Raw genomic sequence first — 18852 nt, forward strand, 5'->3', positions numbered from 1 at the left:
CCCGCCTGACGCACTGAGGCTTCGCAGCCAATCGGGAAGCGCGAAGCAGGTTCAAATAAAGACGGCGGGTAGGCATGGCGTCGTCTCTTACGTGCGGGAGCTGCTCACCCGGCGTTCTGTGTTGAAGATGTGGCGGGTGAAAAAACTCAACCTTAGCCTGTCGCCTTCGCCCCAACCGGTGAGCCGAAGGGCCTCATGGAGCGAGAGGCCTAGACCAGGGTTTCGGGGGTCGCTGGCTGTGCCGAGCGTCTTGGAAAGCTGAGTCGAGCCTGAGGCGGGGGGCGTGTGGAGTTTTCCGATCCTGATGTTCGGAGCACTGGGGTTGGAGCCTACTCTTGTTTATTGCTCGTGAGCTTGTGAGGGAGGGAGGAGAGCTTCTTAGGGCCGGTTGGCAGAACCCAGGCTTTCTTTCATGCTCTCTTTTTTCCTAGGGAAAAGCAGCTATGAGAACGCCTCTTCGAGAACTTGCCTTGCAGCCCGACGCCCCCACCAACTCTGGAAAAGGGCCCCCACACTCGCCGACCCCATCATCATGCAAACTGGGGCTGCAGGTGAGATTCGCCTGACCAGTCTCTCGACTGGGCTCTTTGCCGAGGCCGAGAGCTCAGAGGAACAGAGGGCCAGGGCTGGAACGTAATTAATAACGATAATGAAGTTTTCTACCTAGGCGACATCCATTTACATCTATTCAGGCCAACAGAGAGGTGCCCTAGGGTCGTTAAAGGAAATCCACTGAGAGCCCGCATCTCTATATAGGTGTTAGTTTTTATCACCTCCTCCCCCGTTCAGTCTTTAGCAAACGTCTCAGAAGTACTATCACTTTGATTAGTGGTCTCCTCTTAATAAGGGCTCACTTACGGAGAAGTCAGTCAGCTGCGAGAATGAGCCAATATCAATCCGTTTGGAGAGGTAGTCAAACGCTTATTTATATTATTTGCTTATTTTTCTATTGGGTTGTTAACTCTTTTTCATTATTTTCTAAGTGTTCTTATTATATTATAGTCATCCTTTGTCATGCTTTTTAGCTAGTTTATAACTTTCTTTTGATTTTTACCTTTAATCCTGGGGTTATCTGGGAGGGGTTCTTGATTTCCAAGTGCTTAAAAACCCTTTTGTGTCACCTTTTAAATTTATTTTCTTACATTATGATCAGACTGTAATCTGTTGTCTTTTTAGCCAAGTATAGGGTGAATTTTTTCTTGGTGTTCTGTGAACATGTGAAGAAAAAGCATATTTACCATTCAAAGAATGTCACATTCTGTTATATCCATAAGCAGATAGTTAATTACCCTGTCCTTGCCTGTTTTTCAGTCTGCCAGATCTGTTGAGTTTTGTGTTGTCCTTGTTTAGATTTGGTATCAGCATAATTTTGGCCTTGTAAAATGGGTTAGGAAGTGTTCTTCTAAATTTTTTGGAGGAGCTTGAGACAAATGGGTGTTACGTCTTCTTTGAATGATTGGTAAAATTCAACCTGTGAAATGATCTGGTCCTGGACATTTCTGGAAGTTTTTGAGCATCTCTTCATATGCTTGGAGAAGGAAATGGCAACCCACTCCAGTATTGTTGCCTAGAGAATCCTGTGGACAGAGGAGCCTTGCAGGCTGCAGTCTATGGGATCTTAAAGAGTAGGACACGACTGAGTGACTAACACACTTTCATATGCTTCGTTGTCATTCATATATTTTCTTTGGAGAAATATCTATTCAAGTCCTTTACCCATTTTTAAATTGGATTATTTTTGTTGTTGTTGAGTTGTAGGAGTCCTTTGTATATTCTGGATATTAACTCCTTTCCAGATACATGATTTGCCAATATCTACTCCTTAAGGAATAAGTAGGAACTTAATAAACATAGCAAAAGCTTTAAGGTGCATTTTTACATTTCTAAAAGTGTTTGGTTTGTATATTTATCTTTTGGGCTATGTAGTGCAGACTGATTTTTTTTTTTTCATCATATAGCTTTAATTTTGTCTTGTCACAGTAGTCTATAACTTTACATCCTACCTTGTCTGATACTAATATTGCTGCCTCCGCTCGCTTTGTTTTTGCCTGATATCTCTTTGCCATCCCTTTATTTTCTACTTTTTCTTAAGCACTTTGAAATAAAAACTTAAAAACTTGAAATAAAATACTTGAAAGTACATAAAACATGGAGCCTAACAACTTTGTGTAAAGCACACATCATTGTAACCAATACCCAAGGACACTGCTAGAATATCAGAAGCCCTTTTTAGGTCAATCTTACATTTCATCCACTGCTGTAAATGAGAAATTTCATGTAAGTCTGACTCTTTTCCTTTTTTCTTTCTTTCTTTTTTAATAAATAATTAGTCTTTATATCTAAAGCTTCTAAAATATCTTGTTGTTCTGGTAGTTTAGAAATTTTTTCATTTCCTGTCAATCCTGCTTAGGGCTTGGTGAGCTATTTTAATATGCAAACTCAAATCTTTCTTTACCTTAGAGAAATTTCCTTCTATTATTTCTTAATCAGTGCCACACTTGTGGGTGTTCTCTTTTCTCCTGGAGATTCTTTTATTCACATGTTAGGTTTACTAGATTTATCTTTCAATTCTCTTAGCTTTTCCATAAGATTTACATTTCTTTGTATCTTTAAAGATTTTTCTTCCACTTGATTGTTCAGGCCAGTAATTCCTGTCTTAACCCTGATCATCCTCTTTCAATTCATATTACTGAAATTTTTTCTTTAAAAATAATATTTATTATTTCCATGGGAATTCCCTGGCGATCCAGTGGTTAGGATGCTGCACTTCCACTGCAGGGGATACGAGTTTGATCCTTGGTAAGGGAACTAATATCTCACATGCCATGCAGCCAAAACAAAACAAAAAAAATAATTTAAATATAAATAAATACAAGTAATATTTATTATTTCCAGGAAGTCTTTGTGTGTGTGAGTTGTACTCAGATTTTCTTATGTATTCATAAATTTTTTTTGGTGCAAATTGTCATCTTTCTTCCACCAGCTGTGTTTTGGTAGGGTCTACACCTAATTAACTATCTCAGAGTTTGTCCTTTTTCTGGCTACTAGATCCACGTAAGTATATTCATATTTTCCTATTGTTGTTCACTGAATCTCAAAACCAGCAGCCCTGCAAGTGGTAGAAAATACAGTGGTCTCTATCCCTGTGAACCACCAGTTGAGAGGTTGTCAGTGCCTTATCAGTACACCAGGAAGAAGTCTTTCTGCTCTTCATTTTCCTCTGCTATGAAGGCTAGAGCTCTTCAGATCCCAAGAGTTGAATGGCTTCAACTCATGTGTTCAGGATAACCTCAGCGCTTGCACCCAGGGAGACTAGGTCACTAGCATAGGTTAATGTTGTCTTTTCTCCCAAGGATACATGGATCTCCGTGGGCCAAGTGCTCTCTAACTCTAGTCCCCAATTTCTCATCTGTTCCAAAAAGAAGAAAATCTTATACCAACTCTAGAACTTGAGCCAGGGATCCCTCCTACCCTAGAATTAGGTTGGAGTTAAGATTGGAGAACAGGAGGGTCATTTTCAAGCTTCCATCTCCACATGACATGGACAGAAAATCTTAGCCTTGTTTATACTGTAACCTGGTTCACTTGGAAGGACCCAGGACATCTTCCTAACTTTTCTACTGGGCCTCTTTAGTAAGCAGCAAGGCTTAGCCAAGTTCTTACCTAGGCAAAGTAATGAGAACTGTTCCTTTTCTGAGTTCAGACAGTATCCTGAACCTGTAATTGTATATTGCAAACTAGAATTGACTGTCTTAGTCAACTGCTTTTGTTTTCTTTGGCAGGAAGGCAGCAACAGCTCATCTCCACCAGATTTTGTCAATGCTAAGAAGACAGACTCCCCTTCAGAACAGTTCAGCCATCCCTCAAAGTGGCTAGAAGCTTATCAACATGAATCAGATGAGCAGCCCCTAAATCTGATTCCCCAAACCAACTCTACTCCCAAAACCTGTGAGAAAGGAGTAGACCCACTGGACAACAATGTGGTTAAAACCATGGTCCTTGTACCTTCTCCAAGGAGGCAGCAGCAAGACATTACACTTGCGGACCATCTACATACCATGGCAGAGGGAAACAGCTTCTGTCTAGATGAGCCTCTGAGGCCAGGAGATCTGCTGAGAAAGGGGGTGGCCTTCTGTACGGAAGACAGCTTTTCAGAAACTGTTCCTGGTATGCCTAAGATACCTACATTTCAGGATCCTCCATCCCAGCTCTTGGAGTCCCTACCAAATCTCTGTTCTGAGCAGCAGGTACACTGCTCCAAGGAAAGCCTGAAGGATAGGAGCACTGAGGCTGAGCCTGAGGACTTAGTTCCTTCTGAAAGTAACGCCTTGTTGCCTTCCTCCCTGCCCTGGCTTTCCACTTCAACTGCCTTAGCAGCAGATTGTCCTGTCAGTCATGTGGACCCAGAAGGGGATATTTTAGAGCACAGAGCTATAGAGGAGAGGGAAATAAGCTTTCCCACACTCCCTGAGGAGGCTGAATTGGGACGTCAAGCACTTGTGTCAAATACAGACGATATTCCATCCACATGCCCAAGCCCAAATCCTGGAGAAATGGAATCACAGGTGGCTCCTGAGCCAGCAGGAAAAGATGCCAATGGCATTCCTGGCTCTGATGTAGGGCCTTGGATGTCACCCCTGGCCTGGCTGGAAAAAGGTGTCAATACCTCAGTCATGCTGGAAAATCTCCGCCAGAGCTTATCCCTTCCCTCTGCATTTCAGAATGCTGCAATCGGCACTACCCCTTTCTCCACTTGCTCGGTGGGGACTTGGTTTACTCCCCCAGCACAACAGGAAAGGAGTACAAACACATCCCAGACAGGCCTGGTGGGCACCACCGACAGTGCCTCTGAAACAGAGCACCTCCTGTGGGGGTAAGTGTCCTGTATCTTTGTGCTCTGGGGCTTCATTAGCCTGGATCCATCACTCCCATCCCTTTCCCTCTCTTCTTCCCATGTTCTTCTTTTCCTACCACAGCCATTCTCCAGATCTGTCTACCTTGTCTCGACGTGACCTGGAAGATAACCTGCTGAATTCTCTTGTCATCCTGGAGGTTCTCTCTTGCCAGCTGCGGGACTGGAAGAGTCAGCAGAGCGGCCCTCACCCCGAAGTTCGGGACAGCAGCACACAGACCAACACCTTTCCCAGCGAGGTAAGATACTTCCTCCCAAAGTGTGGAGGATCTCAGTGGGCCCTCTTCCTTAAAGTAAGTACGAAAGCTGAGGGTCTGGAAGATCCCTTAGAGCTGTGGGTACACACTATACCCCTGGGATACATCAAGATTTTCCAAGGGAATGTAAGCAAGGAAAGTTCTTTTTTTTAAATTTACTTTAATTGAAAAAATTTTTTAATCATCTATTTTAATTGCTTTATAATATTGCTTTGGTTTCTGCTATGTATGCATCAACAGCAAGGGAAGTTTTAAAGGAATTGTTTTCTAGATCTTTATCTTCCAAATGCACTGTTTCCAGATTTTTTTTTTTGGCCATGCCATGCAACATGAGGAATCTTATTCCCCTGACCAGGGTTCGAACCCATACCCCCTGCACTGGGACCCTAGAGTTGTAACCACTGGAACGCCAGGGAATTCCCTTACATAAATCTTGTACCTACAAGAATGGAAGATAGGCATCTGTTCAGTTCAGTCACTCAGTCATGTCCTTCTCTTGGTGACCCCATGGACTGCAGCACGCCAGGCCTCCCTGTCTTATCACCAACTCCCGGAGTTTACCCAAACTCATGTCCATTGAGTCGGTGATGCCATCCAACCATCTCATCTTCTGTTGTCCCCTTCTCCTCCTGCCTTCAAGCTTTCCCAGCATCAGGGTCTTTTCCAATGAGTCAACTCTTCACATCAGGTGGCCAAAGTATTGGAGTTTCAGCTTCAACATCAGTCCTTCCAATGAACACTCAGGACTGATCTCCTTTAGGATGGACTGGTTGGACTTCCTTGCAGTCCAAGGGACTCTCAAGAATCTTCTCCAACACTACAGTTCAAAAGCATCAATTCTTCGGTGCTCAGCTTTCTTTATAGTCCAACTCTCACATCCATACATGACTACTGGAAAAACCATAGCCTTGACTAGACGGACCTTTGTTGGCAAAGTAATGTCTCTGCTTTTCAATATGCTGTCTAGGTTGGTCATAACTTTCCTTCCAAAGAGTAAGCATCTTTTAATTTCATGGCTGCAGTCACCATCTGCAGTGATTTTGGAACCCAAAAAAATAAAGTCTGTCACTGTTTCCATTGTTTCCCCATCTATTTGCCATGAAGTGATGGGACCGGATGCCACGATCTTAGTTTTCTGAACGTTGAGCTTTAAGCCAACTTTTTCACTCTCCTCTTTCACTTTCATCAAGCATAGAATTGTTGTTGAACTATGTCTTACTGTAGGAATTATAGTAATCCACAGACACATGAACTGGTAAGGGGAGGGCTGCTTCATCTATTTCCTTAGTATCAATGAATGATCTTCAGTAAAATTTTACTAGGTATGTTTATGATTTTAATTATAATAGTGATTCATATACAACTGATGAAAATATTTGTCCATCCAAGAGTTTTTTCACTTAAAGTCTTATGGTCAGAGGAATTAGAAAATGTTTTAGATATATCTCAATTTAGGTGAACTTTTGTTGTTGTTGCAGAGATCTTGATTTAAAGTGTAAAAATATATTACATTAGGATAAAATTCTGAGAGGAGTAAAATGGAGGTTCAAGGAGAAAAAAGAATGATATAAAATTTCTGACTGTTTAAGTACTTGTGTGTGTATTTTTTAAAGATATCAAACAGATATTAAATCATGGTATTTGTAATATTTATACCATTGGGTATATTTGAGGGTGATGTAACAGTTTTATTTCAAACTGTCAACATTTATAAGGTGGTGGAAATTACAGCCTTTGAACAATTTAAATATCAGAGTACTCCATCTTTCAAAATTATTGTAGGAGATATCAGAGGATAACAGTTAAAGACCATTGTCCTAGAGGATTCTTGCTGTGACAGCATAGGTTGAAGAAGTACGGGAATGTGTCAGGGAAGGAACTGAGACCTTCCATGTTATGGCTGTTGAGATAATAGGGGCTGCTGCTAAGAAGAGATGGTCTCAGGAATTCCCTGGCAGTCCAGCGGTTAGGACTCTATGCTCTCACTGCCGAAGGCCAGGTTTCAATCCCCGGTTGGGGAACTGAGATCCCACAAGCCACCCAGCTCGGCAAAAAACAAACAAACAAAAAAAACGTCTTCTTTAGGTTGAAAACATCCTCAAATAATGACTTTACCTTTTGCCAAAATCCTGGAAACCACAGGCTCATCACTCTTCTAGCTGCTCAGTTTCTCTCCTGTGTTTTCTTATGTTTGTATCCTTTCCTCTGGTCCTTGACCTTGTTCTCCCCCACCCCAAGTTGACCATCTGTACCTTGAAGCTTGCCAAATCCTTTCAGAGACCGCTGAAGCAGAACCAAAGAGAGGAAATGACAGTACCTTCAGCCATTCCCCATCACAGTTTCATGTCTTTGCCGCTTGGCTGCTTCATTGACGCTAATCTCATCACTGGCCTGACTGCCCAGCTCTAAGCAGTATGTGTGCCCTGTTCCAGGGCTCAGTGGGGGACTCCATGTCCTTACTGTATAACACAGTCGGGGGGGAGGGACTCCAGGAGATCTGCCTCCTTACATCCAGACTGCTGCAGTGTCGTGACTCAGCACTGCTGCTCCAGCACTAGGCTTTTCTCTAGGCGATGTATGTCTTGCAGTGGTAATGAAGGCTCCCCACTTTTCTCTTGGAACTTTGAAGTTTCTTTGCGGCTCTGCTGCCTTTGAGATCACAGTTACCTACTTCACATAGCACATCAAGATTTTCATCTGCTCTAAGATAGTGAACAGACCTTAGAGATTAAGAAAATTAAAATGACTGGGTAAATAAATATTTGAGAAGGTTACCATTTTTGGTAATCAAATAAATGCAAATTGCAACATGAAATACTATTTTCTTCTGACGAAATAGCAAAGAGTAAAATAGATAGTGGTGGTAAATGTTGTCCCATCATCAGTAAGGCATAAATTGGTTGAACCTTTTTTTTTAATGCTTTAAAACAGTTATATTTAACATTATTATTACTTAAACATTTTTTTCTCCTCTTGTTTGAACATTATGCCTTTAAATGGGTTCAGCCTTTCTAAGGACAGTTTAAACTGCTTAAAGCAGTTCAAACTTTTAACCCAGTAACTCCACGTCTAGGTATATATCCTAAGGGGGAAAAAATTCCACATACAGATGATAACTTTAAAAACATGAAAAAGAAAATAATGGTACATCCATAAGATGGGATATTCTACAGTTATTTAAAAATATGTTCACGAGGAGTTTTTTGTTTGTTTGTTTTTTGCCATGCCTTGCTGCATGTAGGAGTTTAGTCCCCCGACCAGGGATCAAAACCATACTCCCTGCAGTGAAAACACAGAGTCCTAGCCACTGGACTGCCAGGGAGGTCCCCTGAAGAGTTTTGAATAGCATGGAAGTTAATGTAAGTTCATGGTAAAAGGAAATCATGTTTCACCTCTCAGAGGTTTTGAGGTGAAGTAAAATAGCAGAAGTTAAAAATGAGTGATACTCCACTTTGACAGGTCTTCCTAAAGTACATATCCTAGTCACAGGCTCTCAATAAGGAGACTGAACATAAACTCAGAGCTAAATGACATTAGGATAATAAAATTAAGTAAGAAAAGCAGGACCCCAATTTTATTTATAAATCTCAATCTCAAAACCAATTGTGTTTTTCTTAAGCATTACTGTCCTTCATTAAATCTAAGACACTTATCAATTTTAAAAGCATATCAATGTCAGTGGTGTTAAAATGTAAAAAGACAATCATCTTAGAATTTACTGAATATGGTAATTTCCTTCTAAATCCGTAGTCTACAACTTTTTTCACCCTGACACCTAAGGGAGGTAATAGACTCATCAGTTACAGCAAATCCCTATAGCAAGGAAATCTGGTGTGGAAGTATATTGAAATCTCTTGGGGTAAATGCTATACTGTTGGTTGAGAATTATGGCTCTCAGTGGTGAAACTAATAATGAATCTTTTTCCACTCTGTTCACTTTTCCATTTCTAAAATTTTATAGTAAACACATAATCAGAAGAAAGTTATTTTAAATTTTATTTTTTCAATTTTGGCTGGGCTGGGTCTTCACTGCTACATGGGCTTTCTCTAGTTGCAGCAAGTGGGGGCTGCTCTTGAGTTGTGGTGCGTGGGCTTTTCACTGCAGTGGCTTCTCTTGTTGCAGAGCACAGGCTCTAGGCATGAGGGCTTTAGTAGTTGTGACACACGGGCTCAGTAGTTTCAGCCCCCAGGCTCCAGAGCACAGGTTCAATAGTTGTGGCACAGGAGCTTAGTTGCTCTGTGACAAGTGGGATCTTCCTGGATCAGGGATCAAACCCATGTCTCCTGCATTGGCAGGAGGATTCATTACCACTGAGCCACCAGGGAAGTCCCCAAAAATATTTTAAAAAGTAATTTTTAGATTACTTTTAATTAAAAAAGTAATTTTGTTTTTCACCTACCTCTGGATTTTTTTCTAGCTTTGCTCCTGCTTGTAATGGGAAGGGCTCCTGTATATCAGTGGGTGGGAGGGGGAACAAGGTGCTGGCAGAGCATATCATTTCTGCAAAAGGAACAACCCTGTTTCTTTGGCTAGATAAGTAAGAAACCTCAGCATCTTCAGGAGAGCCAGGAGGTTGGACAGGCTCTGCAGCAGGCCAGGAATGTCATGGTAAGTGTTGACTGACCTTAGACCATTGCTGGGTCTTCTGTGAAGATCAAGAATGGAGTGGTGAGCAGATGATGGTACTCAAACGTGGGAGTGAAGGGAGGTTTCCTTCTGTTAAGGACATCTCTTCCTTATTGGGTGCTTGAAGTTGGGGTCAGTGGCTTTCCTCCCCAGTGTCCCTGCTTACTTCCTACTTAATGACTTTATTTGATCTAGCCTAACTTCCTCTCCCTCTATAGCAATCATGGGTGCTCCTCTCTAGAGAGCTGATATCCTTGCTTCACCTGTCTCTGCTGCACTTAGGTGAAGATAAGACTGCTCTGAGTCAGGAGGTAAGCAGCATGAAGATGGAGGCAGAGGCCTTTGGTGGGACTGAAATTCAGCCAAAGAAAGAAACCAGACACAGTATCTGATTCTTATCTTGTAGTCTCGGCGTGCAGAAACCTTGGTGTCCTGCTGTTTTGATGTGTTGAAGAAATTGAAGGCCAGGCTTCAGAGCCTCAAAGCAGAAAGGGAGGAGGCAAAGCACAGAGAGGAACTGGCCCTCAGAGGCAAGGATGCGGTAAGGCTTTGGTTCCTGGATGAGGGAGGTATCTTCCTAAGGTTCCTGCAGGAATACAAATTGACTAGAGTCACAGATGGGTGGCCTGAGAACTGCCTGCCCTGGGGAGTAATGAACTCAGCTACTGGCGTGATGGGTAGTTAAGGTTTTTTGTGCTGTTTCCTTCTTCTGTGCATGATGTCCTCACAGCCTCTTATTTAAACAGGCAGAGACAGTGCTAGAGGTTTTCTGTGCACACGCCAGCCAGCGCATCAGCCAACTGCAACAGGACCTGGCATCCATGGGGGAATTCAGAGGCCTTTTGAAGGAGACCCAGACTCAACTGGTAATTGAGGGTATCTTCTTTCCTGGGATCCACATTGACACACTGGGAGGGGAGTCATGTACCCATGCTTCCCTGTATCCAATGGGAAGGGGCACCTCCACTGGCAATCCTTCTCATGTAGGTAGGGCTTCACACTGAGCAAGAAGAGTTGGCTCAGCAGACAGCAAGTCTTACTTCAGCCTTGCAACAGGACTGGATAGCCATGCAACTGGATGTGAGTATTGGCAGGCATTATACTGCTCCTCTGCTCACAGCCAGCCCTGTTAGAAGTCTTGTTTCAAGCATGCTCTCCTGACCTATTTGCCTCCCCCGGTAGTATATAACATGGACAGCTCTGCTGAGCCGGTTTCAACAACTCATGGAGAAATTTACAGCCAAGAGCCGGCAGACCCTGCAGGAACGTGATGCTGCAATTGAGGAAAAGCAGCAGGTACACAAGAGAGGGGACTGCTTAGGCCTGGTTTCCTCCTCCTTCTCCACAGAAGGCCTTTCTGATGAGTCGTGTCATTAGCCTCTTCCCCTTGACCTATCTTCTTTCCATCTGTGGGTTTGGAGACCAGCCGGTCCCTTTGCTGTTAGATGGCCTTCCACACCTTCTTCATCAACTTTTTCTCCTGTTTCTGCTTTTTCCTGAGGATTAGACTTATTTGCTGCAGTGAACAAGGAGATTGGCTGTCCTGTCCGGAAAGAGAAACTGGACTAAGTCTTGGGACTCCTGATTCAGGAGGAACTGTGGGAAGAAAACTATCTTTTTCTCCTAGGTTTCCAGGGAGCTGGAAAAAGTCTCTTCCCATTTAGAGGACTGCAAAAGCCAATTAGAACGACTGGAGTTGGAAAACAGTCGCCTGGCAGCAGGTGTGCATGGGTACAAGCAGTTGTACCCTGCTGAGGCTTGGGGTGTGGCAGCTGAGCAAGCAGCTGCTCTAGAGCACTTGTTTTGGAGCAGAGGTGTGGGGAGGTTTGGGCCTGCTGACCACATGTCATCATTAGGATCCTTTTGGCCTAGATCTCCGGGCTCAGCTGCAGATTCTGGCCAGCACAGAGAGTCAGCTAAAAGTACTACAGAGTCAGCATGCCCATTGTACCCAGGACCTGGCCACGAAGGACGAGTTGCTCTGCCAGCTCACCCAGAGCAGTGAGGAGCAGGCTGCTCAGTGAGTTCCTCTCGGGCTGTGGTGGCGGTAAGCACCCAGAACAGGGGACCAGTGGAATCTCACATAAGGTCTCTGGCAGATGGCAAAAGGAAGAGATGGCACTAAAACACATGCAGGCAAAGCTGCAGCAGCAACAGGCGGTCCTGGCTAAGGAGGTGCAGGACCTGAAGGAGACCCTGGAGGTAAGGAAGGTGGTCTGGGGCAGGGGGGCTGGCAGGAATGTGACTCTTCCCTGATGGTACTGAGGTGAGGTTTGAGACTGTGGACTGGAAGAAGCCTCTGATCCCAGGACTCTGTAAAGTTTCCCACTTGGATGCATTTCCCCACCCCACCCCCCCTCACTCCTTGCCTTCCTTCTTTCTCCTATCTCCCCAGTTTGCCGAACAGGAGAATCAGGTTGCTCACCTGGAGCTGGGCCAGGTAGAGTGTCAGTTGAAAACCACGCTGGAAGTGCTCCGGGAGCGCAGCATGCAGTGTGAGGGCCTTAAGGACACCGTGGAGAACCTGAAGTAAGATCTCTACCTCTCTGTGTTTCCCCCTGAGAACTTCTTTCCCAGGCGAGCTTCTGGAAGTGGAAGTCTCCAAGAAGGAAATTGTACCAGGGTCTGAGAGCCTCTTGTTTCTCCCTTTCAATGCAGTTCTGTGGGGGTTTTGCGGAGGTGTTCAGAGAAGGTCACCTGGTGTTTGGCCATCTTCTCTGTTCCTTTCTTATTGTTGTTTAGTTGCTAAGTTGTGTCTGACTCTTTCTGACCCCATGGACGGTAGTCCGCCAGGCTCCTCTGTCCATGGGATTTCCCAGGCAAGAATACTGGAGTGGGTTGCCATGTCCTTTTCCAGGGGATTTCCTGATCCAGGGATTGAACCTGCATCTCCTGCATTTCAGGAGGATTCTTTACCGCTGAGCTATGTGGGAAGCCCTTCCTTATTTCAGGGCCAAAATTCCTTATATCCTTCCTTATTTCAGGGTTAAACTAGCCAGCATTGTAGCAGAAACACAGCAGCAAGACCTGGAGAAGATGCGCCAGTATTCCCAAGAGCTGGGGGTGCTGACGAAGCAACTCCATAGCCTGACCCTCTTCCTACAGATGAAACTAAAGAAGGTAGGATACGGGGTTTCCTTGTCTTCCCTTACAATCATATCTTCAAATAAAGACAGTTCTATTTCTTCCTTCCTTGTCTGTAAACCTTTTATTCCCTTTCTTACTGCATTAGCTAGAACTTCCCCTACAATGCTGAAAAGGACTGGTGGTAGGGAACATCCTTGTCTTGTACCTGATTTTAGAGGGAAAACTTCAAGTTTCTTACCTTTCAATATGATGTTAACTGTAGGCTTTTTGTAGATATTCTTTATCAAGTTGAGGAAGTTCCTCTCTAATCCTGGTTTACTGAGGGTTTTTCCAGTTGTATCTTTATTGTATAGAATTGTCTTCCTAAAATACTGCTCTTGTTCCATCTCTGTGACCTTCAGTGACTTTCAGTTGCCTACAGGATATCTTCAGCCTGTCGTCTGTCTCCTTCTTTCCTATTATGAACTCTTTACTCCCACTAGACTGCCTACACACTACACACACGTCTCACTTCCATTCTTACCCAGATGCAGGCTGTTACCATGTTTGTTCTCCTCTATCTTCAAACTGGAAATGTCTTTTCCTTCCTATTAAAATCCTCCCTGGTTCACCTTCTTTGAAATGTTCCCGAACATCAGTGGACTCGGTGGTCTCCTACTATATTTCTCATGAGCTTACTCTCCTTTTGCACTTGTATTAATTTTCCTTGGATGTTTGGTCTCTTCAGCTAGGCTGTGTTTAAAGCAAGCAGAAGTTTAGCGTTGCTTCTTTGGCTTCCCCACAGTGCACACTGCAGAGTAGATAGTGGATATCTTTCAGACTGCAGAGTTAATTAGCTTATTCAACAGTTAAGGGCAGAGCCAGAATCCTGAAATCAAATTACTTATGAGCTGACCCCATTCCCCAGCGTGTGATAAGCACAGAAATCTAGTCTTGGGAAGACAGACAGATGTAAATTTGTCAATTTGACTTGTGATTGTGATAGAAGGTTGTCTGAATGGCCACAGAGAAGGGAGCATCAGCTTTAGTTTTGAGAGTTAGGATGTCTTCTCAGAGCAGGTGACTCTTGAGCAGAGTCTTGAGGTTAGAAGTTTGTAGAGCAGGGGTGGGTACACAGGAAGGCCCACCAGGCAGAGGGAACAGCATATGAAAGTCATAGAGGCATTAGGGGTACTTTTTGTAGTATCTACCCTGTGACAAGATCTGGGTTAGGTGCTGGGACTAACCAGGTGAACAAGGCCAAGGCTTTGCTCATATGGAAGTTTGGGGCCTGGGAAGTAGCCCTTTATGAGTGGATTATAGAAGCTATGCGGGGCAGGGATGACAATGGGAAGAGGCTGGAGAAGTAGGCAGGAGGCCAGATTTTTGAAGGCTTGAACTAATGGCAATTATAGAAGGGATATGGAGGAGGGGATGGATTGAATGAATTCAATACATATTTAGGAAGTAAGTTAATAGAGGGCTTCTCTGGTGGCTCAGCGGTAAAGAATGTGCCTGCAATGCAGGAGACGTGGGTTAGGTCCTTGGGTCGGGAAGATCCCCTGGAGAAGGAAATAGGCAACCCACTCCTGTATTCTTACCTGGGAAATCCCATGGACATTGGAGCCTGGAGGGCTACAGTCTATGGGGTCATAAAAGAGTCAGACATGACTTAGCAATTACATAACAACAACAGAAGGTAATAGAATATGGTGACCAGTTTGATATAGGAGTAAGATGAAAGAGTGAATGATGATCTTTTTTGCTGGAAAGATGGCAACACTCTAGAACTGAGGTTGGCAGACTTTTCCTGTAATGTGCAATATGATAAATATTTTCAGCTTTGCAAGGCATGTGATCTCTGTCTCAACTACTCAACTCTGCCTTTGTAGCTCAGGAGCAGCCATAGAGAGTACGTAAATGAATGGATGTGGCAATGTTTCAATAAAACTTTATTTACAAAGACAGGTGGCAGGCCAGATTTAAACCACAAGCTGTAATTTGCTGCCCCCTTGCTCTAGGATCTTAAATACAAGTGGAGGAACAGATTTTTGGTGAGGTGGGACAGGAAAAATGGTTAGCTCAGCTTTATACATAGTAAATTTCAGGTGAACCGTGGAGCAATCTGGTAGATTTTCCACAGGCAGTTGAGCCTTTGGACCAGGAGATTGGGAAAAAGTCCAATGAGAGAGACAGATTGAAGGGTCATCAATGTAGAAGTGGGTGTTTCTGTGGAGCTCCTGAGGTGAAGCCATGTGGGTAATGGATTAGAGTGTAAAGGGGATCAAGTATGAACCAAAAGGACCCCACAGTTAAAGATAGACCTCTGCACAGAGAGAAGAAATAGCCAGAAAGGTATGAGTCCTACCTGTGAAGCAGAGTCATGTCACAGAAGCTAAGAAAATGAAATTTCTAATAGAACATGGTCATCGGTTATTACATAGGTCAGGTAAAATAAGATCTGAAAGGAGTCTACTGCATTTGAAAGTAAGGATGCCCTTGGAGCACGAAATAATGAAGATGCCATTGGTGTTCCAATAACGGTGAAATGGTGGGGCAGAATCCTGTGTGTAGTGGGCCAGGGATTCCATAGATGGTAAGAATTTTAGGCAAGAAATGTAGGCTTTTCTTTCTTTTTTTTTAAATTGAAGGGAAAGAGAAAAGGCAGTAGCTAAAAGGGTACTTATGGTAAAAAGAAGGCTTTTTAAAAAAATTCTTGTTCTAGTGAGAGAGAATTAAGTTCAGGGAGAGGAACTAATGGAAAAGTTGAGGATAGAGAAAGAGGTGATAGAACAGCATTCCCACGGAGATGGCTAGTGAGTACCTGTAAGTTCAGGGAACTCACTAATCCCGAAAAGCAGTTGACATTTTTTCTCCTTTGCCCTCAGGCTGAACCAGAGACCCTCCTGATAAGCACAGCCAGTGCTCTTTCCCAGGAACACCCTCAGCCCAATGACAGCACCTTCTTGGGAAGTTCCCAGACAGCAGAGGCAGATGAAGGTTAAAGGCCCTGGAATTGAAGGGTGGAAAAGTTGGGACCCTGCTCCTGGTATCTTCAGCTGTTGAAGATGCTGTCAACAGACCCTGTCTCTCCCTGGTTTCTGTGGTGGCAGATCCTTGACGGGGTCACCAGAGGGGCCCTCTGCCACTGTTGGTTTTTGTTTCAGACCCAGAATCCACTCCTGTGCCCTTGCTTGGAAGTGACAAGAGTGCTTTCACCAGAGTAGCATCAACAATTTCCCTTCAGCCTACAGGTTAGGATGGGCTCCAGGGATCCTGCCTCATTTCTAGATCTGGTTGTGATGATAAAGACTAAAGCAGTGAGAAGTGCTTTGCTCTAAAAACCTCAATTCTATTTGGGCTTATTTCAGTTCTGCCGTTGGGGGATCGGTAATGTTCCGGACATTCAAATCCTATGGGTGGGGAACATGGATAAGAGTGGAAGAAGTGATGGCTACGTACTCCTTCCTTCCAGAGCTAAAGGGCTTTGCCTCTTATCTAGTACTTTCTCTTTCAGAAACCCCAGGCATTGAGAAGAGCCTGGCAGAAATGGGTACTAAGACTCTGGAACTTCAGAGCCTGTGTTCCCTGCTGCAGGAGTCTAAAGAAGAGGCTGTCACGACTCTGCAGCGAAAGATGTAAGTGGAGTGCAGTCTTAGTGAGAGAGCAGGTCATGTGAGCAGCCCCTTAATGTCAAGGGCCCAGCCAGCCCCTGGTGGGGGCAGAAATAATACTGAATTCTTCCCTCCCTTAGATGTGATCTGCAGGCTCAGCTGCAGGCCCAGGAAGAACAGCATCAGGAAGCCCAGAAGGCAAAGGAAGCAGACATAGAGAAGTTGAACCAGACCTTATGTTTGCGCTACAAGGTGGAGGAGGGGCCTGGAAGTGAAGCCATGAAGAACTGGGGCAGCTGTGTGGGCCCACTGGGAGCTGCTGTCTCTCCAGGAATCTGGGTGGTGGGGATTTTCCAACCATTGCCCTAGTTTTGCCCTTCCTGGGGTCAGACAATTCACATATTTGGGAACCAGCTATAGGCTGACCCATCTTCCAGGCTGACCTAGAAGTCAGGAACTCCAGCAGAGCTCTCTCTACAGGGAAATGTGCCTGGCCTGACCTAGCCCTAGAGGAAGAATTGGAGTGTTGGTAATTGGTATCACCTGGACTGAGCATGAGTCAGGCGTGAAATCTTATCTCTTGGCAAGGGCTGCAAAGAAGCTAGCTCTCCCACTGCCTTCTCACCTCCTTTTCTCTCACAGAATGAAAAGGAACTCCAGGAAGTGATACAGCAGCAGAACGAGAAGATTCTGGAGCAGATAGACAAGAGCGGCGAGCTCATAGTACGTTCGTCATGATGCCTGGCCTCTGCCTTCTGTGTCACTATAGCCAGGGTCCCATATGTGGGAATTGGGTCCCCTGGTCTACCCTTGCTTACCACATGGGATAAAGATGGAGAGGACCCTTTGAGCACTACTAGATACTTCTCCATTCTCATCCACAGAGGCTTAGAGAGGAGGTGACCCAGCTCACCCGCTCCCTTCGGCGTGCAGAGACAGAGACTAAGGTGCTCCAAGAGACCCTGGCAGGCCAGCAGAACCCCGACTGTCAGCCCTTGGACACTAACTGGATCCAGGAGAAAGTGTGGCTCTCCCAGGAGGTGACTCAGAGTTAACCAAAGAGCTGGGCAACTGGTGGGAACCTTAGGCTGTGCCCCTACTCATCTGAACGTATCTATAGGTGGACAAACTGAGGGTGATGTTCCTGGAGATGAAAAATGAGAAGGCAAAACTCATGGTCAAGTTCCAGAGCCACGTAAGGATTTCCATGCCATTCCAGGGCTGTTTCCCATCTCCCCTAGCAAGCTCCCTGCCATGTTTACCTTTCCCCATAAGCTATGTCATTCTTTTAGGGATAGAACTTATGCAGCCTATTTGCTTTTTAGAGAAACATCCTGGAAGAGAATCTGCGGCGCTCTGACGAGGAGTTAAAGAAACTAGATGACACTGTTCAGCATATTTACGAGGTAAAGGAGGGAGGGCGTTGATGCAACTTAGGTACTTGGCATAAGGCTTGGCCAGGGGTACTGATGAGCATAGCTCTGGTTCCTAGCCTGTGCTGAAAGCTGGGCCCTGACTCACTGTTGTGGGCTTCTCTGTGGCTTCCATTTTCTCCTCTCTACATGGGTGCTTCTTAGGCTTGGTGCTTCCTGGCCTGTGACCCTGAGCTGCCTTTTCTGAATCTCCTCCCAGACTCTGCTGTCCATCCCAGACGTCGTGAAGGGTTGCAAGGAGCTACAGGGATTGCTGCAATTTCTGAGCTAAGAAACTGAAAGCTGGAGTCTGTTTCACCCCTTTTTACCTGCAACACTCCCTTACCCCAACATCAGGACCAATTGGCTTAGAGCCAGCTCTTGTTTATAAAATAAAGTATATTTAATGTATTTCTTCAGGCTCACTGGATCTTATTTCTTGGGTGGGAGGTGGGTAGATGAGCTCAGGGGGAGGCAGCTTGGTCCTTTTGCCTGGGCTCCCTACTTCCACACACCCCTCCCACCACATCCAGAGCCACAGCCAGCTCCTGACTCCTTTTCTTGCTTCCCCAAATACTCTGGGCACTGGACTACTTGTTCCCTGGCTCACTGCCTGGTGGGAAACAGACAAGGCTTCATTCTCTTACCTTCTCCATCCCCCTCTGGGGTAGCCCTGGTGAATAAGGGGGTGAGGACAGAGAACCCTCTGCCCTGGACTTGCACACTGTTGCTGTCTGTGTTCCACCTACCCTATCTATGGTAATTGTTTACGGTGACTCTCCTTCACCAGACCAGGATTCATCCCCAACAGCCAGCACAGTCCTCTGCACAAGGCCACTGTGGCAGGAATCAGAACAAGGCCATTTCCTGCCAAGGTGGCCTTTCCCCTGGTCTCTGGGCTCCAAGAGGTGGGATGAGGACAGACTACAACCACCTCCGAGATCCCGGCAGAGTCAGTCACTCC

General features: G+C 44.9%; 1 protein-coding gene across 10 annotated transcripts; it reads left to right on the plus strand.

Moving 5' to 3' along the window:
- Nucleotides 1–53: 53 nt before the first annotated feature.
- Nucleotides 54–18299, plus strand: SPAG5 (sperm associated antigen 5). Of its 10 annotated transcripts, none has more exons than XM_081580341.1 (25): nt 54–178; nt 432–551; nt 3783–4247; nt 4722–4873; nt 4977–5151; nt 9704–9778; nt 10015–10107; nt 10203–10337; nt 10543–10662; nt 10784–10876; nt 10979–11092; nt 11424–11517; nt 11669–11816; nt 11896–11998; nt 12192–12325; nt 12781–12916; nt 15751–15862; nt 16030–16116; nt 16380–16500; nt 16617–16728; nt 17119–17199; nt 17361–17516; nt 17597–17671; nt 17802–17882; nt 18109–18299. In XM_081580341.1, the coding sequence occupies exons 1-25, from the start codon at nt 128–130 to the stop codon at nt 18178–18180; spliced, it is 3105 nt and encodes a 1034-aa protein (XP_081436467.1). In that variant the 5' UTR covers nt 54–127; the 3' UTR covers nt 18181–18299. The 10 variants fall into 10 exon arrangements, with proteins under 10 accessions (XP_081436467.1, XP_081436471.1, XP_081436461.1 ...); XM_081580345.1 differs by having other exon boundaries at nt 442–551; XM_081580335.1 differs by having other exon boundaries at nt 3783–4873.
- The last annotated feature ends 553 nt before the right edge of the window (nt 18300–18852 follow it).

Source organism: Giraffa tippelskirchi, chromosome 3, assembly GCF_054371585.1.
Source record: "Giraffa tippelskirchi isolate mGirTip1 chromosome 3, T2T-mGirTip1v1.2.pri, whole genome shotgun sequence".
Classification (NCBI taxonomy): Eukaryota; Metazoa; Chordata; class Mammalia; order Artiodactyla; family Giraffidae; genus Giraffa; species Giraffa tippelskirchi.